The following is a 24,773-nucleotide window of genomic DNA, read 5'->3' on the forward strand; positions in this document are numbered from 1 at the left end:
GTTAAAGCCATAATGTGTGATTTGCTTCACAGCGACGCCCTCAATTTTACTCGGATTTCTCCTTTTTGCATAATTATAATGCCCAGTGGTATACTAAAATACCACGTAAAAGACTAAGCCTGAAGTGCTTTAATAAGAGTAAAATTTAACTTTTTGCATTAAAACCGGGTCGACCCGGTTTTATTCAGAGTTCAACGATCGAGTACTCGCTAACATGTACCATGGATGTCAGCTTGTATGCACACACGTCGAGCGCGATGCTCCGTGCAGTTACATGTAATACGATCGGCGAGCGTAGTACACGCATTGTTGGCGTTGGAATGAATCGCAATTTTCTTTGTTATACCTCATTTGTTTGGCTCGAAGGGGATAATGTGATCAGTGAAAACAAACATTTAAATAAGAATCTATTCTTTATGCAAATGACACATTATTGCTTTAAGTACTGAGTAGCTAAAATTGTGACTGTGTGATTATTTTGTATGTGCATTTGTTGTCATTATTGTACCAATCGTATTTTACTTTCAATTAAAAACTTAGATTTTGTTAGCTTAATCAAACAGTGTATTTGTGTTGTGCATTCTTGTGGATTTGGGTAAAAGGTGATTTTGGCCTTCAGTCAGTACGACTGATAATAGGTATGTCACAGTGGCTGCACAATAATTCTGCTACACTGTGCATGCAAGCATAACAGTGAATTGAAAAGGGCAAGCTTCAAATTTGGCCAATTTTAGAAAACATCCATGTCGATAAATGAATTTCTTCATATGCTTCATTTATCCAAATTGTTTGAATTTTTAATATATGGTGTGTGAAGCCTTCCCGAGGCTACCATCAGGTTCCCCAAAATTAAAAATTGTTTTGTTTAAGAACTACTGCCTCTTTTTTGGATTTTTGAAGATCGCTCATAAATCAGTAAATATAGGCCTATTGAAGTAAAGGGACCTACCGCCATTTAGCTGAAATGCTAATCTTTCTTAGCATGTAAATTATTTCCGTCGACAACGAATGAAGCACTTCCCTAAAACTAGTTGAAGCAAAACATTAATCAATGATATTTTTAGGGAGTAATTTTCCAAACCACAATAGCCATTGTGTGTGTCCAAGGCCATACTACTTTTGTATACGCGGTACAGTAAAATAGCTGTTCCATTTACCGATTGTCCTCCCATGTTAATCGTGATGACAAAATGTTAATTTAAGGTCTCATTGCAACTGAATTTTTATTTTTACTTTTCGGACTTGGCTTTGAGTAATGGTAACACACACCATGTTTACAGTAAAAATGAAAATTATATTCAAGACACCGTCAAAATGTCAAACTTTTTATTTTTTTGTATTGTTTTTAAATAATTAACCGCAGTTCATTTATTCAACCTCATAAAGGATCATTCTTAAAAAATTTATGATGAATGAACAGACGTTCATTAAATATTAAATAAAAAACACCAAAATTACTCATGCCTAATTTGCATAATAATATCATAAATACATAATTAACTGTAATTACCTAATTTGCATAATTAATTACTTTTTGTGTATTTTTTGTTATCAATTGAAAGAACTTTGTATACATATGTGTGCAAAAAAAACCGCACCTTTATATCATGTACGGTTTTCTATTGGCATCAATTTTGCATATTAATTAGCTGAACTTGTTAATTTGTCTGCAGATTGGCCGAAATTGCTAAAATAGTATATTTGGTTAATTTATTATAATTATTCAATGATAGATTTGTTTAATTTCGTTTTCTATAACGAAGTCAGGAAAGATAGGCATTTAACATGTGATATTTAAATTAACGCTGCTTTTTCAAGCAAGCGTCCAAATAAACCTTCAAAATCTCGAAATGTGCCGATTTTGTCATTACAGCCATTTGTGGCAGGATTTCATTCCATCTACGAGCATCTTTAAATTGACACTACATCACAATGCATTGACCGATTTCAATTCTGTTTTTTGATTTTTGATGCTTTAATAAAGCTCAATAATGTAGGAACATTAAATAACGTGTTTCTGCTGCGATTATTTTTGAGGTGATATACCTACTGATAACACCTCGTATAAGCCCAATTGGGCATACTTTAACGTTTGACCCCATATGGGCCTTCTACCTCGAGTGACCTCGATTTGAATTTGTTCATACTTGATATGGAAAATTACTTTCACCCAGTTTAAGCCCAATCGGGCGAAGTTTAAACGTTAGCCCTTGGATAACCCCTGACCTCGGATGACCTCGATTTAATTTGTTGTCGTGTTCTCCTCATACAAAGGATTCCACCCACCAAGTTTAAGCCCAATCGGTTGAAGTTTAAATTTAGCCCCTAAATGACATTTGACATCGGTTGACCTCGATGTTCCCCTTGTATCGAGGATTCATCCACAGAGTTTGAGCCCGATTGGATGAAGTTTGAAATTTTGACATTTGACCTCGCATGATCTTTAAAACCACCCGGTCAACAAATATCGCATCGATGCGTCACAGCGCAGCGAAACACATAGCCGGAGACACAGACACCGCACATGAATGTAGTATATAGTATAGGCCTAGATGTTGCTGTTGGTGTGAAAGACTTTGGATAAAAACAGATTGAGAGGTCTCGTTTTCCGTACATCGTTTAACATGTTAGAGATGGAGGATAACCCCGGTGAATATGTAGAACTAAACAGCTCTGTTGAAGAAAAGGATATGCAGGTACGAATTGCAACGAAGAAGCAAATAATGTATTGCAAAAAACATAAAAATGAACGTACATGATTTGCGTGTCTATATAAATGTATACGTTTTCAAATACAAATATCGTGTTGTAGCCTCAACTTATAATATTTTTTTTCAAATTGTTCGCACAGGTTTTAGTACCATTTTATAGATTAACAATTGCGTACTATTAGTTGGAGAAGAATGTACGTGTACGATAGCATGCAGGGGCTATTTTAGGGTAAAATGGACACTACACGTTAGCAAATGAAATGTTTTATATAGTTATGTTTGTCTCAATGCTTAATAAGCAGGCTGCGTGCGGGCATTTCGCGGGGGTTGTGGAGGGACCGGTGTATTCGATATCTCCAAATCACTGAATTTGATGATGTAGGTCGTACTACAATCCATTAACCAATTAGTGGGGAAGGCTAAATTAATGGGATTAAATGGGCTGGGATTAATACGCCTAATTCTTTCCATGACAAAATTTCTTTCTTGTTACGTTTCAATTTTCCGTAGCTGTATCATAATAGATCCCCTTTGTTTGTTCTGGTTACGTTGCTTACAGGGTGTCCCTGAAAAAACTGTATCGTCGGGAACTGATTTTTTTGGGTACTTTAACGCATAACTCAAACGTAAATAAATAACTGGTAATGTTGAGGAACATATCAGCTATCACACACTTTTTGAATTTTAACAATTGACCGCTCGGTTTTACGAAACTCCCTCATTTTCAAGCCTTTCTACGGAGTCAATATCTATCAATGACAACGGACGTATCATGCGCTGATGATGCGCAGTGATTAGGCCATCTTAAAGTTATTAACTATTTTAAACTGTTGTGATTTAGTAGTTCACAGCATCTTACGAATGGTAGTCACCGGCGCCGGCAAAAACTGCATTGCTCAATTCATAGCGAGCGTGTAAAAGAATTAAAATATCACAGATATACTTTTATAGGTGCTGCGGTTCTTGAGTTACGTCGTAAAGAGGGCTGAAACAACAACACTTTTGTAAAACGTACATAACTCATTAACAACAATAAATTAAGCAAGTTTGCAAAGTATGCGATTTGTAGAATGAACTTTTGCAAATCATCAAGGTGTTATTTTTCAATAATATACTGATCTAGATAATGGAAATCGATTTTTAGGTTGCTTCGCAGAGGTGTGTGAGGTGGGTAGTAGGGGGTGAATGTAGGGAAACTTTGGGGTGGTACTCAACACATTTTAAATATGACTTTCAATGCAAGGCTCATTGTTGCCACAATTATGTTTTTTTTTTCCTTTAGGTTATTTAATAGATTTTTTTTATAAACTTCCATGTTTAACCTTGTATTGTTTTGGCTGCTTTCTTATGACTTTCGCTGGTTTTCCAAAAGCAGTTTCAAACAAACACAAACAAAAGGCACCATACCCAGTCACCTTCATGACAATTGAAACACTAGGTCAAGTATTAACATCCAAGTTATTCTGTTTTTAGGCAAGCACTTTTAATTAATTGCTTGAACAGGTTTAAGTTAACAATGATAATGAATGGTTCTTATAAGGCACAATCTCTTCCGATGAGGAACTCAAAGCGCGTAAAGCACGAAATTGACAAACAAACATAAAAACAATAAATTTACAAAAATTGGTTTGGAGCTGGCATTAAAATACGGTAACGAAAGTCTGGGGATGTTACGAAGGTTATTTGGAAGTGTGTTCCAAACAGTTTGCTTGATAAAACATACAGCGTAATATTTACGTTTTGTAAATGAAAGTTTTGTTTAAAATATTGCATGTAAGAATAGATTGTTGATTTTTTTAACCAAATGTTGGGCAAAGTTGTTTTGAGGAGAAGCAAATTTCAACACATTGGTCCGATGATCACGGTGATGATGGAATCAAATAATTAATCACTCACAGTGTCATAGGAGCGCTAGGCCTGGGAATTTCTTTGCTATATTGAAGTTCTGGCAACACTTTAGCCAGACCGGTCTTCATAATGGCACCCAGGGATATCGATTTACAATGCCTCGGATTTCACGTGTTGATTTTGAAAATTTTTCAGCCGGCAGTAAAAAATGGTGAAATCAAAACGAAAATTCTGACAAAACTATGATATATCGCTCACGGTGATGTGCGTTAGAAAGTTGGGAAAAATTCTTCCTTAGCCAACTATATTACTTTGAAAAGCTAAAAGGTTGATCCAAAAAAAGGCTCGCTGGCAGAGTTGAAGCCTATCAAAATCGAAAATCTTACACTAAATGACTGAATTTCACGCCTAAGTTTAACACTAGGATTTGAAAAAAATACAGTATCAAGCATTACAGTTTTTCCTGACATTTACTGAAAAATGAAAATTATTGCTTTTCATTTGGCCGAGAAAAAAATTTTACATTGAAAAGGTGTAACTCAAAATTTTGTTCATTTGAATACCAAATTCGATCGTTTGTATTGCCTCATTAAATGACTGAGTGAACCTTGCAGAACAAAAGAATCGGTTGTCCTGCGTTGAGACTGTATAGCTTAGTGCAATTAAGTCGCATCGTGCCGAATGATGTAATAAAGTACGCAGAACAAAATTCTCCATCTATTGACTACTTTATTTTGCAAGCATGTTTAGTTTTATTATCTTGAATATACTAGTACATCATTGTAATTATTATCATTTGCAATTTTTTGATGTGGGCGTAACATCATCGCGAAGGCCAACGTGCTGTTGTTTCTTTAGGGATTCAATCATGTTTCACCGTTGTTCATCACCGATTAACAACGATGCGTCCGCGTCGTATGAGTGGTTTACTTCGCGAGGACAGCTTTAGCTGCCCGAGCGAAGTAAACCACGCAGACGCGCCGGACGCGAGTTGTTAATCGGTGATGAACAACGGTGAAACATGATTTAATCCCTTTCAACAACGAAAACAAGTTTAAGATCGTATAATTCACATGGTTATTTCCCCGATTATTCCATGCGGAATGTCAGTTAATCATTGACAGTCAGCCTTACAAAAAGATCGGTGATTTCTGTTGATATCAGCAATAAAATTGAATAAAACGGCAATCTTTTTATCCGAATCAATAGCTTACCAAAATACATATTCCAGAATTCAACGCGCTCATGCGTAACGCGGACGTGCGTGATACTGCAAAAGTGTGGATTCACACAGGGGCATTCGTGATCCAAAGCCTCACATCAAAAAAAAGTTGAATTTTTTTCACGCGCTACATAATGCGTACAAAAACGCGGACGTGCGCTGGCGTTCGCGTATACGCTTACTGCAAAAGTGTGGATTCATCACTGTTTAACAACGGTTGGCTCCTGTACAAAACTATAGGGAGAGTTGTTGAAATTAATATTTTACACGATTGTTCACACGATTAAGTATATTGCAAATTATAAACATAGGTTAACTAAATGGCGCTTTAAAAAAAAAGCGCAGTGATTTATGGTGCGCTACGCACAGGCACAACGCCTAGACGTTGATCCACAAGCCTCAGCACACTTTACAGGTTGTCGCTGACCACTACGGCCCCACATCATTCCATAAACCATTTAACAACAAATCAGGGACTTTGCTGCTACAAGAGCGCACACCCTAGACATTCCACATAACCATCGCAACCAGGATCAGCTCCCCGAGTTTCGTACGGGTTACAACGAGACAATTAGCAGTAAGTTCCTTGTCCAGGGGCATTTCAAGCTAACTCAATTTTCCACGAGAGCATATTAGGCACCGCCAGGGTTCGAACCCGCAACCTCTCGCACCATAGTCGAACGCCTTAACGATTGAGCTAACTTGACTGCTCTTATTAATTTGTGATGTGACTTTTTCTGTCATAACCAAATAGCTACATAAAATATATACATTTCATTTGAAAGCGTACATGACTCGATATTTTTTCATATTTTGAATTGTCATTGTCAATTGTTTATTGTCATAGGATAAAGTACACACCAGGTTCACTGGTAATTAAAAAGTTGCGTCACAGATATATTTGGATTTATTTTTTTTATAGAAAGGTAGGTTTTCAATTAAAATGTAAATCCGTCTACTTAAATTGCATTTTTAACCAGCTGCAGCTCGATAAATGTACGTGTACATACCTGGTTTACTGATATCAAGTTTCACGGTAGGCCTATTTATTAATGCTTTAAAATGTTAATCATAATACAAAAACGCATACAAACTCCCCATAGTAAAAATGCACACAGATGCCTACATTTCTTAACATGTTACACAATCGCGTAAATTCTCATAAGATGCTTGTAAATTCCGTAATTAAGGTGGTGTTAAAGGCAAGGTTTAGGGAAATCATGAATTCCAACATTTTTGCAAATATCTCCAAAACCTTTCATGATACAATCTCAAGTGAGTTTGTACTTATGAAGGGATATGTTTGCCATGTTATGAAGGTAATAAAACCGTTCCCATGGTAACAAAGCAGTCGCTATTGGCTTCTGACCAATCACATTGAAAGTTGGTTTTTTCCTGTTTTTGTCGCAAATCACTTCATTTGTCCTAATAAAAGTATACTCACATGTTGAGTCATGTTCCTGCGCACCTCCACTGATTTTCCCGTAAAAAAAAATCCCAGCCACAGATTCAATATTACTTACAAACTTTTTACGGGAAAATCAGCAGAGGTCATTCGTGATGTTTTTGAACGATTTTTTATTTATTTGGACATGTGCAATTTCAACCGCATGAGGGTAGTTTCCAGGTCTGAAATTTCTCAGTCCCTGGAGAGCAATAATCAGAGGAGGTAGGGTACTGAAAACACTGCCGAAAATTTTAACAAATTATTATCTTCTTCTGTGCCAAAGATGAAAACGATCCATATATCTTTAATTTGCATTTAAAACCACCTTATGTGATGTGCATATAATATCGGCAAATTGTATAAAATTCGACAGTTGCATACAAATTTTAGTATAAAAGGAGAACTACTGATCCATATTTTTTTAACACGGACTATAGTTTTCAATTGTAAACGTTGTCACATACCGTTATATTTGGTGATAATGTATAGCTATGGTCTCCTCTATCCAGTGAAACCAATATAAGTACAAACATTCCTCACATATTGTCACTATGAATCTGACGTCATAATGTGAACGCCCCTTGCAAAATTGGGAAATTCTGGCTATATACAATTATGCAGAATTTCGAACATGCGATTTTCACCGAATTTTCTCCTAAATATAAAAGTAAATAACTATTTCAAAATAGCAAACAAGTAAAAAGTCAATATCTCTTGAAATAATTTTACAAGAGGGAAATGAAAATCATGGATTTTACTCTGTACTTAAGTCTGACTCCAAAATCATGTACATTGACAAGGATGTAGATTCCTAAATAATGACTTTGAAAATGATAGAGGCTATCAGGTCAATCATTACATTTAAAAATGAATATAGGGCTTAGCTGTAGAATAGAATACATTTGAAGGTAGGGCACAATGCGTCTATGAAGTGGTTCTTTTGAAATTAGTATAAATAGGAATACGTTATGAACTTTAGGATACATTCTGCCAATTAAACAGAGTTGAATGGGGATTAACAAAATAATGTTAATAGTCATCAGTAGCTATTATTAACAGTTCCCCTTTTGTTGAGTACTTTATGGTTTGGAGGTGTCACAGTGCAAGTAACACATCCAAAAACACAAAATATTCATTTAGAAATTTTGTGATGATTAAAAACAGGGAAATATAACACAACACCCAATGGGGAAATAACACAAAACGTATAAACAAAGTTTAAAACCCGACGTTTCGAAAAGACAAGACTGTTCTTTTTCAAGGAATGGAGTTAGAGACCTGCTCTCAATATAGTAGAGACCACTATAATTATAAAAAGGGATAAAAAGCTGCATTGTTTCAAAGAATAAAAGAAATCTAAATATCAGTGGAGGCTCGAGTGGATTAGGACAGGTGTGAAAAACAATAAGTAGGTATGTCACAGTGGCTGCACAATAATTCTGCTACACTGTGCATGCAAGCATAACAGTGAATTGAAAAGGGCGCGCTTCAAATTTGGCCAATTTTAGAAAACATCCATGTCATTAAATGAATTTCTTCATATGCTTCATTTATCCAAATTGTTTAAATTTTTAATATATGGTGTGTGAAGCCTTTCCGAGGCTAACATCGGGTCCTCAAAAATTAAAAATTGTTTTGTTTAAGAGCTACTGACTGTTTTTATGGATTTTTGAAGATCGCTCATAAATTAGTAAATATAGGCCTATTGAAGTAAAGGAACTACCACCATTTAGCTGAAATACTAATCTTTCTTAGCATGTAAATTAATTCCGTCGACAAAGAATGAAACACTTCCCTAAAACTAATTGAAGCAAAACATTAATCAATGATATTTTTAGGGAGTAATTTTCCAAACCACAATAGCACTAAGCCATTGTGTGTGTCCAAGGCCATACTATTTTTGTATACGCGGTACAGTAAAATGGCTATTGCTTTTACTGATTGTCCTCCCATGTTAATCCAGATGACAAAATGTTAATTTAAAGTCTCATTGCAACTGAATGTTAATTTTTACTTTTCGGACATGGCTTTGAGTAATGGTGACACATACCATGTTTACAGTAAAATTAAAATTATATTCCAGACACCGTCAAAATGTCAAACTTTTTATTTTTTTGTATTGTTTTTAAATAATTAACTGCAGTTCATTTATTCAACCTCATAACAGGATCATACTTAAAAAATTTATGATGAATGAACAGACGTTCATTAAATATTGAAAAAAAAACTAAAATTACTCATGCCTAATTTGCATAATAAAATCATAAATACATAATTAGCTGTAATTACCTAATTTGCATAATTAATTACTTTTTGTGTATTTTTTGTTATCAATTGAAAGAACTTTGCATACATATGTGTGCAAAAAACCCGCACCTTTATATCATGTACGGTTTTCTATTGGCATCAATTTTGCATATTAATTAGCTGAACTTAGTCATTTTTGAGATTTAATTTGTCTGCAGATTGAAATTGCTAAAATAGTATATTTGGTTAATTTATTATAATTATTCAATGATAGATTTTTTAATTTTGTTTTCTGTAACGAAGTCAGGAAAGATAGGCATTGAACATGTGATATTTATATTAACGCTGCTTTTTCAAGCAAGCGTCCAAATATACCTTCAAAATCTCGAAATGTGCCAATTTTGTCATTACAGCCATTTGTGGCAGGATTTCATTCCATCTACGAGCATCTTTATTATAAAATTGACACTACGTCACAATGCATTGACCGATTTCAATTCTGTTTTTTGATTTTTGATGCTTTAATAAAGCTCAATAATGTAGGAACATTAAATAACGTGTTTCTGCTGCGATTATTTTTGAGGTGATATGCCTAATAACAGCAAAAAAAAAAAAGGATGGCGAGCCAAATGAGAAAAAAAGACCTGGGAAAGGCACTTAAAACATATATCACAAAGCAGGTCACAAAGAGGGGAAATCCACAAGGGGAGGGAAATTGAAAATAAACAAACAATCTAATGAAAAGGATGACCAGTACAGTCCCCGGCACACTGAACAACATAGTTTGCCTATGTGGGACAGCCATGCGGTACCAACGTCTATGTGCGTTGGCTGCCCCCGCTCCCAGACCATGAAGAGGGTGTGCTAGGAGTGACGAAGTGATCCGATTTTGAACAAACTCCATACTTTATTTGCTGAATGTGGGTTTTCAGCGTCGTAACAAAACTTTGCAGATACAGCAAACTATACGTGTTTAGATTTCTTATCCCATAGCGTCGTAAACTAAACTTTGCCAGTAAAACTATACATGTTTAGATTCCTTATGACCAGACAAATAATTGCACATACTTTTCAACACGATTGTAATATTTTGCTACTTTTGACCCCTGCTTGAACATGATTAACCCCTACAATTACCAGCCCATCGCAATTTTGTTCAATGTCCTTCAGGCATATCTGGTCACGGAACATTAGCACTGTTACTCTACTAAATACAATGTACATGACCTATGACAGAGTCCTATTAATATTAACATAATTTAAGGGAACCATTTCAAAGAGAAGTTTATTTATATGCTTAACAGGGCGCATCTACGGTAAATGACAGCACTGGTCGAAACCACTACGATGCGTCATCTTTAGATGCCAAATTGGATACCAAATTGGAAGCAAATGAAATCCTAAAGAAATTCAAAGGTGATTTAAGTTTCGCTGTAGAAGATGTTCCACCGTGGTCAACGTCAATTATTCTGGGGTTTCAGGTAAGATTGTTGAGTGTTAAACAAAATTGAAGAAATAATAAAATAAACGCATTCTTTCAGATTTCTATACGCGTATTACATACGTACGTCCTAATACGTAAAGAATATTTCATATTTGGACTTCAAAGCATATATAGCTAACAAAAAGCACACTATCAACATTTGGTTTTTCGTCGTTATTTGTTGTATTATTTTGGGGCTGTTTCCAATGCTCCATTAAGTGCATGTGCATATTCCATTTGTTCCCATCAATTTCAACTAAATGTTATGATTAGCAAACCGACAAGCTGGACGTTAAAAAGTCATTGATAGGTCTTATATTAAAACGAAATATGAATATTCAATACTGCCTCCTCCCAAGTATGTTTGTTAATTTAATATAGGTAAATGCTACAAAATCCATTGAAATTGGAGTTACAGTTCCTACGATTCAACTATATTACGTTGCTGAAAACAATTAGACAAAACACTAATTTGTTCACTTCGTCTTAACTCAAAATTAATTATTTTGCCATACCAACTACATCTTTTTAGATGACGTCATCAACATCGTTTAGATTAAAACTCCTTGATCTAAACAATTTGTTCAGTCTTGAAGCGTAAAGTTTGCACCAATCATGATATTTGTAGGAAATCACGGATATTAAAAAACAACTTAAGTTTTTTTTATGTTACGTTGTGTTTTTATAACAGCACTACCTTACTATGTTTGGTGGCACAGTTGCCGTTCCACTATTCTTATCCGAGGCTCTTTGTATTCGAAACGATCTTGTGGCACTTAGTGAACTCATTGGTACCATTTTCTTCGTATCTGGTATAGCAACATTATTACAGACAACATTTGGTTGCAGGTTCGTAACCGTTTCAATTTTTAACCATAAAAACGGCGTGATTAGCGTGTATTAATTTTCATAATATTTTTCTGATATGTAGAAAAGATGTTGCTGATACTGAACTGTGAGTGCGTTGAAGATAAAACTTGCTTACTATTATTGATTTGTTTAAAAACCAGATTACCCATTGTACAAGGAGGCACCTATTGTCTCCTGGTTCCTGCTATTGCCATTCTGTCTCTACGAGGAGATTGTCCGGCACCTCTTAATGGTAAGGAACTGTATTAAAATATATATTGGCTATTTGATATTTTCGAAATACATGTGTAATCTGTACTTAAAAAGGGTGGCACCTGCCATATTAAGAATGGGTAGGTCTCAGACATTATGGAAAACATCAAAAACACTGTGCAGACGCTATTTTCATGTTTTTGGCTTAGCCATACAATATCTCCTTCAAAATGCAATAAAATGAAAGATGACAATTTTCTTTAAAAATGATGGTCCAACCATGTCGGCAGGTTATTACAAAGTTATGACCAAAAGTATGTCGCCCTATAGTTGCCCAAATTTGCATTGGCAAGTACAATTTTTTGGATCACAAAAGTTTGTTCACCTCCTAATCATGGCTTGCCATTTAGCATGATTCGACACTCTCCCCGGGCACTCTCCCATTAGAACCTGTGCTTAATTTTAAACCAGTTTAGGTAAACTGAGCTTTACTTTCATGATGTCCAGTTGCTTCTGTGGGGGTATTTAGGCATCAGTGAATACACCCTAGAGACTTTACATCATGGGATTTATAATGGATAAAAATGAATGTTGAATTTCAATATTATTGAAGAGATCTAATCTAGTTTGATTTTATTGACGGTTGGACAATACAATCACTATTGATGTTCGTGTATACAGTGCACAATGGCAGATTTTGTATCTACTCTTGTATCTAGGGTCTTGATGAGATTGTTCCATCAAATTGATCGTGTATAGGCCGCATTAGTTTATTAATTTTGTACTAGGCCTATATGATTTCATATTATGTTATTCGAGAACATGAGAAAATATTGTAAGGGCCATTAATATACGCGCCTATGAGTTTTTATAGTTATGCTCTATTCATTTGTGGAAATACTGGTTACCAGCGAATTAAAATGTATGTACTATAATATAATAAACCTAGTTAAGTTATTCTTCTCATACATCAGAAAATGCAACTGCTGAAGAAAAAGCCAATGTAACGGCAGAATGGCAGAGCAGAATACTTGAATTGCAAGGATCTATCATGGTGTCTTCGTGTTTCCAAGTGTTCATTGGGGCTACTGGAATCCTTGGATTAATGCTTAACTATATAGGTCCACTATCTATAGCCCCGACGATCACCCTTGTTGTTTTATCACTATTTGGTCCAGCTGCAGACTACGCCGGAAAGCATTGGGGTATAGCAGTTTTGTAAGTAATGTTGACTATTATTTCGGGATTTTATTGTGTATGTCTGTTTCGCTTTTTAGGAAGTGTCTTTAATAATTAAAGAAGAGCAGGTAGTATCGTCACGCGAGTCTTGTGATACGGGTTTGACCAATAACTTGCTAGGAAATAGGCTTACAGTTTATTAGAAATACCGATATAAAATATTTGTCTCTTTTTTAACAGGACGATTATCTTGATGGTGTTAATGTCGCAGTATACATCGGGATTCCTTGTTCCGTGCGCAGGATACTCGTCTGAAGAAAAATGCCATGTTGTACGGTATCCCGTTTTCAAACTCTACCCGGTAGGTATATTATAATTTTATTATCTTGGTATTACATAATAACAACATACTAACAGCCCAACCTGGTCTCCCAACTAAACTGCCGTATATAGTCAGTTTACAAATGATCTTAAACTGATCATATGCGCAGTTTATGAGAAAAAGTGATAGCGCCCTCTGTTGTTATTAATCGTATTTAAGCGTATTTACAACGTTGTGAATAAATATTTGACACCAGAGAATATAAAATCTAGTAATTTGATAAGTTAAAATAAGATTTTTAACGGAATAAATCTAAATAATATGATTAGCAGTTTATTCCGTTAAATATTTACCCATAATTTCCCTCATTCTTCAGGCCCTGCCCTCTATCGGGTGTTAATTTAAAGTTTAACCTTGATTGCTATTGTTTCTTTGTAAGCCTGCGGCGCAACCTTGATTGCTATTGTTTCTTTGTAAGCCTGCGGCGCAACCTTGAACAATATTGTTTCTTTGTAAGCCTGCGGCGCAACCTTGAACAATATTGTCCTTGAGATATTTGATGTTATTGTTATTGTAAAGATATACAACTTTGAAGATCGTGACCGTTCGCATTGATGGTGACGGCTAAATCGCAATACTTAAATTGAATCATTCATTAGCCTATAGTACAGAAACAAAAATATTTTGCTCCGTCGTTCTTGACTTCAGCATGTTCAGTATACGTACGATATACGTACGTGAGCAAATGTTATGAAATCCTAATTTATATTCTGCATGTTCTTTATTCATCATTTTTTTCCTGCTTAGTTCGTTCTACATGAATGTATGAAAGAGGGTGGGGGGTGTTTGTATGTATGTAATTGTATTTTATTAGACAAATTAAGAAACTTAGGCTAAGGTTAAGGGGGTGCTTGTTCAGACCTTTTTGGCCTTCTGAGCATCTCCTCATTCAAATGTGTTGTTTTACTGTTATTGTATTGTTGTATTTTGAATGAAATAAAGATTGATTGATTTGATTTGATTTGTATAGTTCTATTCTTATGTACAGTTTATGTATCATCAATCTTCATTAACAAAATAATACAAACCAAAGCAATACCAGCAAAAGCCAACAGAAACATAAGCAGGAAATTATATGTATATAGCTGTATTATAGACGAATCCAAATCCACGCATTCCTACACCTGACTAGCAGCCTTTAGTTGGGTACCCGTCGGCTACAATGAACCCAAAATGTGAAATGATTCGGCCTTGGCGGAAATTTTAAAGTGCATTCTATCACCCGTGTTAAGCCTTCCCCGAAAACACAGGTAGACAAAAGAATGATTAAAGTTTACCTACTGCACAATACAGTTCCCTTCGGCAAAATACACAACTTCTACATGGTCTATTCGCTGTTGAAGTGCCATATAATAATCGGATTAATTACACGCGGTATCTATTCATACACCATATCAAACGCTACAAATGGATGTACTTGCGAACAAAAGGACTATGTATGAATAGATGCGACGGGATTACCTGCGGGTTATCTCTATTGTATATATTATTCTATTTACCCTCTTCGTCCTTGCATCTTCTCTAGGTGTTAGGCGGCTTTTATTTTCACAATTGGGCGCTCAAAACACCAGGTTGGTGCTAGCGGCTACCCAAAGATGGCCTACCAAATCCTGACCATGACTTGGCTCGTTGGATTCGTCTATACTACGGTGTACCATGTACATGCCAGAGTCAGATTGAATAAATACATGTAAATGACGCGATACTGGACGGCACGAAAGAGAGCAGGCAACAAAATAAATAAGCAATAATTCAGTGGCGCTTTACTAAAATTACATTTCAAAAAGATGTCTCTAATTTGCACATCCCAGATAGCTATGGGAAGGATATTCCAACACCACAAACCTATCCACGTGGGCTCTCAATAGTAAATGGCTATGACAGATTTGGAATCGTAATCTGTAGTTTTTGACTCCTTTGTCATGTTTGTCTAATTAAGTGACGAATCGCGAATCGTGCTAAACGGGATGCGCAATATAGTGCACCATCGAATTGCGAATCACATTTTGGTACCAATAGTATCGATAGAATTATAGCCCGCCATGCATGCAGCTGTTGATCACCATAAATTATAAAAAATGTATACCAAATGTGAATAAGCAACCCTATTACATATGGATTTTGCGTTTAAAACGTAATTAAAAATATTAGAATATGAAAGAAATACGTATTTTGATCAGTAAGATGAGAAAAGACGTTTTACATTTGTCATCTAGTTTTGTGAATAGACATATGATCACATGTTGTCAGCGACTTGGTCCCAGCCGCTCCTTCGTCACTAAACAATTTGGCAAACCGGCTTGTCACTTGACAATCATGACTATGTAGCTTTGCGGTTGGAGTGTCCTCTCTCATTCTCAGATACTGGTACACAAGCAAGCTTTCTACTATTGATAAAATCAGTATTTCTTATTTTATACTGAACGATTAAAACGATCTTATTGCAGGTTATTTTATCTGTCACGATTGCCTGGTTTATTTCATACATCTTGACTATAGCAGGAGCATTTCCAAATGATCCTGCCACTTATGGTTATGAGGCAAGAACCGATATCAGGATTGAAGTGTTACAACAATCAGCTTGGTTTAGATTTCCATATCCAGGTACCTAACGTATATACTTAGTAATAGTATGTTATTCTATCTACTTTGAATGCTCTTAAAAGAACAACTGTAACTGTAACGCTGTTTCTGTAACCATGGTAACTTTACAAGGAGAACTATAAATCATTAAAACATTGTATTGTAGAAATAGACGTGTTTTTTGCTTTTTGTGGACTAAGTTGGACTTGGCCACCGCTCCCCTCAATATGGCCTTGTCCCAGTGGCGTAGAAAATTTGGCTTTGCACCCTCACACTAAAAAGCTGCATGGCTACGCGGCAGACTTGCCCCACTGCTACAACTCACGGTTTGTTCAGACCATCTAATACCTAGAATTTCACTAAGGTTATAAGCTATTTGCGAGACTGGTATACATTTTGGAGGCTAATCAGAAACGGCTTTAATACTTATGCACATGCGCGGTGTTCAGACTCTTTCTTCCAATTCATCATGTTCATCGAAAAGTGAACTGATAGCTGAACTAAAAATACCTTCTTTTTATTGTTTACCATCTAAATCCACCTTGTTCTTTTATAATTCTAGGACAATGGGGCGTTCCAACAGTCACCGTAGCTGGCGTGTTTGGAATGATAGCAGGTGTACTTGCATCTGTAGTAGAATCTATCGGTGATTACTTTGCATGTGCGAGGTTAGCAGGAGCCCCTCCGCCTCCTGTGTATGCTGTGAACCGTGGCATTATGGTCGAGGGTATTGCCTCTATTCTTGCTGGCGCATGGGGTTCTGGGAACGGGACTACGTCTTGTGGTGAAAATATCGGCGCCATTGGTATTACGAAGGTTTGTTTATTAATTATTACCTGGTATAAAATTTGTGAAGAAATAATTGCTTCTATATACTGAGAACCTCCAGTCCTATTAGACAGTCTTGATATATTAAATTGGAGAGCATAATATTATTATGCATATGTAAATAAATAGCTTTAAAGGTTTATTCTGTGGTTTCCTCATCAGCATAGTCGTAAAAATAATCAAAATTCAGATTTTGGCACCTTTGTTATTATCAGAGATGTGCTGTTGTTTTTCTTTTCGCTTTTTGCTAAATTTTTCAGAAATACGTAATGACAATTATTTTGTGACCTTTCTGTTACTTTTAAGGGCTGGGGTATGAACGTTTGGACAGTATTTATTTTGGGACATCAGAGCACATCATACATATCGAATTGCATTCTGAATACGAATAATGTCATTCTGATATCAAATAATTTTGATTTTTGAAATTCGCAATTTAATACACATTTTATGGCAAAACATAAAATTGATATTTTTGATATTTAACAGTACTTGAAGTAAACTTTATAAATCTGATGATTTATACTTAAAGTGTATGTAAGTGGGATGAGGAGCCGAGGAACAAATGAAAATTTTGACCTTTCGTGAAGATATATTTTTTTTTCCCAAAACACCAAAAAAATTAGGTCTTTTGGGAAACAAAATCCATATCTTCAATATGTCAAAATTTTCAATTGACTGTCGGCTTTTTTCTACATACACTTTAAAATATATCATTAGATTTATATAATTACTTCGAGGACTGTTATATATCAAAATTTGAAAAATATCAAATTTTTATAATTTGTCATAAAATTTGTATTATATTGTGATTTTAAAAATGAAAATTATTTTGATATCAGAAAGACATTCTGTTATTCAGAATGCAATTCGATAGGTCCGAGGTGCTCTCATGTCCCACAAAAATACTGTCGAAACGCAATAAACGCTCATTTTAGATCCCTTAAGCAATCTATGCACAATTTTATTTTCTTACTCTTTCTGGGATCACTGAATGGGCATTTAAAAACTAGATATAAGGAATGATAGTGGATCGTAAAATATCAAAGTTGTATTTTCCTATGTTCAGCGGCCATATCACGAAGTAAACAATTGTAATTGTAATCACCAATCAGTAAAGCATAATATATTCATGTGATGGCTGACAGCCAACTACTTGGAAAAAAGGCTCCAAAAAGTCCTGGCTGCCACTGTCTCATTACAAGATTAGATGAGCTAAATATAGGGTATGATACATCAGGAATTGTTTCCTGGACTCTTAACCACGGGGTTGGGTCAATAGCTATTCAAGACAGTCAATAGGCGTAGATCCGGGGGGGGATGGGGATAAATCAAGAGGGGATGGTCTATACAATCATCCCCCCAAATGTTGGCGCCTGATAATGGGTTTCTGATCAAATTAACCTCATATTTGCTCATTTTAGCCCCCAAAATACAAATTTTCGCGGGTTCAATTCCTTTTACACCATATTTAACCAGTTTAGCTTCAAAATAGCAACATTTTTTTCGCACGCTTCGCGCGCATTTGAACGTAAAATTATGTCGCTAAAAGGATTACTATACTTGAATTTTTTCAAACTCCATCCCCCAATTCAAAATAAATACGCCACTGCTGGTCCAGACACAGCGTACGTAAGGGATAAACTGAGCATTATGCGATTTGGGTTCAAGAGCCATTAAAGTTTACTTTGTGAACAAAAAGGGAGAAAGCTATTACTCGGCGTGGTTTTATTTTAAAACACATGAAATGTTTGAACAACAATCAGTTTTAAATTGTTCTACATTACAACATGGACACGTTTTTGATCTCGTGAACACGGTGCGTAAAAAGGATGTAAACGAAGGATATTAAAACGGATATAAACATCCAAAAATAATGTAAAGCTATATTCAACGCACCAACATTTCTCTCACTCTGATATTTAATTGCTGAGAAAACTCGGTTTTAGAGCACAATTAGTCTTTAATATGTTTTTTTATACGTAAATCAGAACCGATAATAAATTTCCTTTTGTTTCTATTGTTTTGGAAACTCTTTTATATTTGGAACTGGTTGTTCAAATTGGGGTTTTTGCCGAATGCAGTGAATGTTCCTATAAAAACTGAAAATTTAATATTTCCGAGTCACAATCACACATATGTAAATTAATAAATTCTCGGTCACACTTTATTTCTCGGTCATATTTGACTGCTTGTGCTCTGGTCTGTTTGATAAAATGCGCATCCACGTTGATGAAAATGGGATTGTGCTTAGTGGATCAATAATATTACTCATTAAATGTTTTATTTTGTTGGCTTATTGTGTTTCTTTATTTTAGTAATTTTGTGAACGCTCCGTCAGGTAGACATGTGCCGCTGATATAAAAGCGTTTGTTCTAAATAAATAAATGAAATAAATAAATAAATAAATAAATAAATAAATAAATAAATAAATAAATAAATAAATAAATAAATAAATAAATAAATAAATAAATAAAAAATAAAAAAATAAAAAAAAAAATAACAAAATAAAAAAAATGATTTCTTTGAATTGAGACCTTTTCGTCACGGTATTGCTTCTTTTTGTCCTATTTTTGTTTTAAAAAGATTTACATTTTCACTGCTTTGACGAGAATGATCACTCATTTTTTATGAATGATTGTTTGATATTCCATTAGGTCGGTAGTCGACGCGTTGTCCAGTGCGGCGGTATTGTAATGCTATTTTTCGGGAGCTTTGCTAAATTTGGTGCACTGTTTGTGGCAATTCCGGATCCAATTGTTGGAGGCATGTTCTTTGTTATGTTTGGTGAGTGAAATCGGCTACAATACATAATTATTTTTTAAACTGATTAAAACCAGTATAAGTTTACCTTGAGTCTTATAGAACTGTTTTAATTATTATTAAATCCAACTCGAAATTACTGAAATACAAGATCGCTGCATGTAAACTTTTTGAAAACGAGCTTCTATCGCCAAAGTGAATGATTTACGTGCGCTCGCCTTTCATATGCAAGTTTAATTACCGCCTTCTGACACCTTGCTATCACAGACTACTATACAGACTATCCATCAACCATGTCAACAGTCGAAGTCCTCGTGGTTTGTATGCTGAGAATTCTCGCATATTCACGAGGGCCGATTGTTCGATCGTGCGTGTCTGGGTGATGCTGAGACTTTGACTGTTTTTTGCATGGAAAATCTAATAATTGTCATCCTCTTCATGTTTTCGTAGGTATGGTGGTAGCGGTTGGTATTTCCAATGTTCAATTTGTCGACCTGAATTCGTCGCGCAACCTGTTTGTTTTAGGTTTCGCCTTGTTTACAGGACTTGCACTACCTTACTGGCTCAAATTGGAGGAGAACAAGAATTTCTTCAATACAGGTATAACACGTATAACGTTATACCAAATAAAGGCCTGAGTGTTGTGATGTGCACTGAGTAATTTAATTTAATTAGTTATCGGGAAGTATGGCATGAGGAATATGAGGCAAGGAGGAATACCTTGGAAGTGATCAAACAAGAGTTTGTGTGTTACAACATGTTTTAGGGAAACCCCATTAACTACAATAAACAAACTCAATCAGAGTCATTAATATCATAGGGGATTTTCCATATTGCTCAATATTCAGTGCATTGCACCATCGTGGGAAAATCTCTTGGATTGTGAAATGGATAAGATTTGGGAATCACCCGCAGGAAGTGTTGTAATATGACAGAATGGTCTTTTAATAGATTTTGGGTTTTCTGGTGTATACAAGCTGGAAGCTTGAGATTGAACTTTACAGAATGTCATGAGGGATTGTAAACACTACATGATTGTGTTGGTCGTCATTGTGCTTCAAAAAGAGGTACATTTTTAACCAGTTTACATACCCATTGAGCTATTGGGTATGTAAACTGGTTAGATACTCATTGAGGTATTTTAAATACAGCAACGAAGGAGATTTCGAGTACACAAATGTCCTCTTCCTCATTAAAGGATTTAAGTTTTTCTGTCGAATTTCTGGAGTCTGGTTTATAAATAGCACATCTGTCAAATACAGTGGAGCAGTGTTAAAGAAGCCTGTTTCCTGGAGAAGAGTGATTGGTGAAAGAAGCACCATTTTTGAGAAAGCAGTGAAAGGGGATTTATAGCGTTTGGAGAAAGCAGCGCAAGAAGATAAGTGTTTGGAGAAAGCAACGCCATTTTTGTGTGAGGATTTATATTCGCAAGGATATTTATAGTCCGCGTTACAAAATATGGCCCAGTAGTTCTAGGATTAAATTCCTTCACAAGATAATAGGCATATTGCATAACAATAGATACAGTTCACAAGGTTAATCCAGCCTCTTTGTTATGCAATACGCATAATGTATTTTCGGAAGGAATTTCGGTGCAACGCGACATGCGTATTGATTGACTAACTTGATTCTATCGTGAATGTTCATTTGAAAATATTACTACGGGTGATGCATTATTGGTGTTATAGAAACATACCAAAGTTGGGGCGGATTTCGACATCTTCGTGATGGACTTCAACCCTTTAAATTTCGTTGAAGCTTATTACCAAATGTATATATATATATACAGATGAGCACTTTTCAAATTTGAAGCACACTGTATATTTAACGACTTAATAATGTAAACCGACATCTAAACTTATCATTTGGGATAAGTATGCATAAATTTAAACAATGCAGGTCTTGTGAAGCTGAACAGTATTAAAACATTATAAACATTTTTTATCTTTTTAAAGGTGTGATGGAGATTGATAACATATTTACCGCGCTGTTAAGTACTAGTATGTTCGTGGGAGGTTTTGTGGGATTTGTTTTGGACAATTCCATCCCAGGTGAGACAAGTGCCAAAAAGGCGCAAGCAAGTCACCTTCCACCAGCATTATCATTGGATGTTTTTTGGCATTTTTCATAGTTGTTTTGGTCACTTCTTTCCCATATCATGTAGTAAGACAAATGAAAGCATGCAATAAGACAAGTGAAAGCATGCCAACTTTAACATTATGCTGAATGTCTAAGTTAATTGCTTCAAATTAACGTAACTTCATAATGTGTATGAGTTTCCAAAAATACCATTAGATCATAACGTACAAGTCATTCAACAAGTATCAATTTATATACATGCTGTTAAAATCAAATTCATTGCAAGAACTTAATAATCGAATGAAGGAGAGGAAAGAAAGAAAGAAAGAAAAAAAAAAAGAAAGAAAGAAAGAAAGAAAGAAAGAAAGAAAGAAAGAAAGAAAGAAAGAAAGAAAGAAAGAAAGAAAGAAAGAAAGAAAGAAAGAAAGAAAGAAAGAAAGAAAGAAAGAAAGAAAGAAAGAAAGAAAAAGAAAGAAAGAAAGAAAGAAAGAAAGTATTTTAATATAAATGAATTTGTCGATATATTGAAATATTCATTTAGGAACCGATGAGGAACGAGGTATGAAAGAATGGCGTCAACTGTTCGGTAGCAGTGAAGAAGGAGATGAAGTACAGAAACATCTTCTCAAATGTTATGAGTTTCCATTTGGAATGAAATACATCCGAGATGTCAAGTTATTTTCATATTTACCATTTTCACCGACATTCCGAGGATTTAATTGCAGGTGCCCACGTTGTTGTAATTGCTACAAACGTAACACAGGTAAGAGTTATTCCATGCTTATTACTTATAGCCATATTATAACATTTCTGTAAAAATAGATTATTATTTATTTTCCATTAAAATGTTAGCTTTTACTGTCAGATATTTTCCCTTTTAATTTTGAGCCGAACAAGTGAGGTAAAGCATAGAAAATTGGAATTTACTACTAGCTCCCATGCATGTTACTCCCGCGGTTGTAATACGGTACGATCCTCGGGGGTGTTATGTGTATCCGCAAATCTGTGACCTGTTCGACAAAACGTAATAACCTAAAGTCGTTTTATTTTTCAAAATATCTTTGACAAAATTGACCTAAAGTCTTGATTTTTGCAATGTACTTTATTGACTAAAACCAGAATTTAAAATTTTTTTGAGGGCGTTCTAATCAGCAAATGTTATAATATGGCTTTTATTGGCTGTTCCGTATTACAATGTGAACCCTAAATAAATGAGTTAATATGTATTGCTGATATTCGATACCTACTGGTTCCTTTTCATTTTCACTCATTTTAACAATAAATATGTTAATTGCTTGACCTTTGTACATGACAATATTTTATATAGGATTATTTATTTCTCATTTCTTTCTTTTTAGTGACAATCAACGCTGGAAATGAGTCTGTATGAACGGAGCCGTCATACGTGTATTTATGCCCTGATACTACACACCACAATGTACGATTTCCATAAAATTTTAATTATGTTATTCTTTACTCAAAGTGCTGAAATTATAATAGTAATCAAATGTCAGGAATTGGTTCTGTCCATCTTAAACGGAAATAATAATGTAAAAATTATAAATTAAAAAACCACTCCATTTGCTATTTTGGCATTTAAAGTTCTATGGGGCACTTAATGTCTGAATAATGACATTTGTCAAAATTGCTCTGCTGTTTCGAACTCACTAACTTTAGATGATTCTATAATATTTAGGTATTAGTTGGGAAATGTGGAAACATTACAAATATGCCAAACTTCTTCAACAGTAATCATTCGGTTCAGTAAAATTTAATATTAAGGGCGGAGAAACTCTCTCACTCCATATCAATTTTGTAAGTGCTCTTTAGCAAAGTCATTCATTGAATTTATAACGTATGACAAAACAGGCAAAATAGTAACTTTTTGCACAAGATTTGCAATTTAAAGAGAATTATTGCTCATTGAAATGAAGTTAGTATAGACGAATCCAATTTCACGCATTCCTACACCTCAATGGCAGCCATAGCCGGGTCCCCGTCGAGTCTATTCCACCTAAAATGTGAAATGATGAGGCCTTGGCGGGATTTTAAACTGCATTCCATCACCCGTGTTATACGTAGACAATAGAATGATGAATGTTTACAACACAAGACAATATAGCATCGATTTTTATGCGGCTTTAATCCACCCAATTGGGCAGTCGCAACACCAGTTTGGTGCCGCGGGGACCCAGTAATGGCCAGATGAATTCTGACCATGACTTGGCTCGTTGGATTCGTCTATTATATGAACAATATAAGTGTGCTCTTTCATTTAATGACATAAAATCTGAAAAAATATTGTAAGGATCACTTGAGGTTTTGACTTTTAAACCTACATTTTGGATAGGTCGTTTTCAAGATATTTACCACATTCGCCTTGCTATAAACATTGAATTGCGTCATCTATTGACATGATGAAAAAAGTGTTTTAAGGGAGAAGTGTTCGATATAAAACAATTCTGATTGGATGAAGGAAACACGAGGTTTTGACAACAACCAATCACATATGCCTATTTTCCAGCTAGAAGCTCACACAGCTCTTATGATACAGACTTGACATTTAATATGGAATATTTTTTTGCAAAATTCCAAGTCTGGTCTGTAAGGGGTCTGCATGAACCACACGGGCTAAATATTAATTGGGGTGTGTCGGGAGATCTTGTAAAATAATTGTTTGACAGAAAATGTGCTTTCCATTACTTTACATTATTGTGCTCATAATGTAGTGAATTAGCTTAAAATGGTCGATTTAAGGAGACTGAATTTGATTTTTGTGGGGGTAAAATTTCTGAACGTGAGCAACCTTATTCTGGTATTAACAAATTTATATAGGTTTGAGGTGATATTTACTGACCCTAAATACCAATAAGTGTTCATCAGAACTGAAATGCACTTGTAATCTACAAGTTTTGAAAGTGTGAGGAGCTTTGAAAAAT

General features: G+C 35.1%; 1 protein-coding gene across 1 annotated transcript; it reads left to right on the top strand.

The window, feature by feature from the left end:
* The first annotated feature begins 2,553 nt into the window (after positions 1-2,553).
* LOC140149841 (solute carrier family 23 member 1-like) lies at positions 2,554-23,364 on the top strand. The gene is made up of 13 exons (XM_072171872.1): positions 2,554-2,696; positions 10,780-10,956; positions 11,650-11,807; positions 11,969-12,060; positions 12,995-13,238; positions 13,440-13,560; positions 16,029-16,185; positions 16,727-16,980; positions 19,650-19,779; positions 20,206-20,355; positions 21,711-21,806; positions 22,376-22,597; positions 23,193-23,364. Exons 1-13 carry the CDS (start codon positions 2,625-2,627, stop codon positions 23,222-23,224), a joined length of 1,905 nt encoding a protein of 634 aa, XP_072027973.1. The 5' UTR covers positions 2,554-2,624; the 3' UTR covers positions 23,225-23,364.
* Positions 23,365-24,773: the final 1,409 nt, after the last annotated feature.

The sequence above is a fragment of the Amphiura filiformis genome, chromosome 4, assembly GCF_039555335.1.
Source record: "Amphiura filiformis chromosome 4, Afil_fr2py, whole genome shotgun sequence".
NCBI lineage: Eukaryota > Metazoa > Echinodermata > Ophiuroidea > Amphilepidida > Amphiuridae > Amphiura > Amphiura filiformis.

Excerpts from the sequence above, each read along its gene's own strand:
- LOC140149841 (XM_072171872.1), top strand. The coding sequence starts at position 2,625 with ATGTTAGAGATGGAGGATAACCCCGGTGAATATGTAGAACTAAACAGC. Across the intron at positions 10,957-11,649 it reads CAATTATTCTGGGGTTTCAG|CACTACCTTACTATGTTTGG; the intron begins GTAAGATTGTTG and ends TTTTTATAACAG. Across the intron at positions 13,239-13,439 it reads CATTGGGGTATAGCAGTTTT|GACGATTATCTTGATGGTGT; the intron begins GTAAGTAATGTT and ends CTTTTTTAACAG.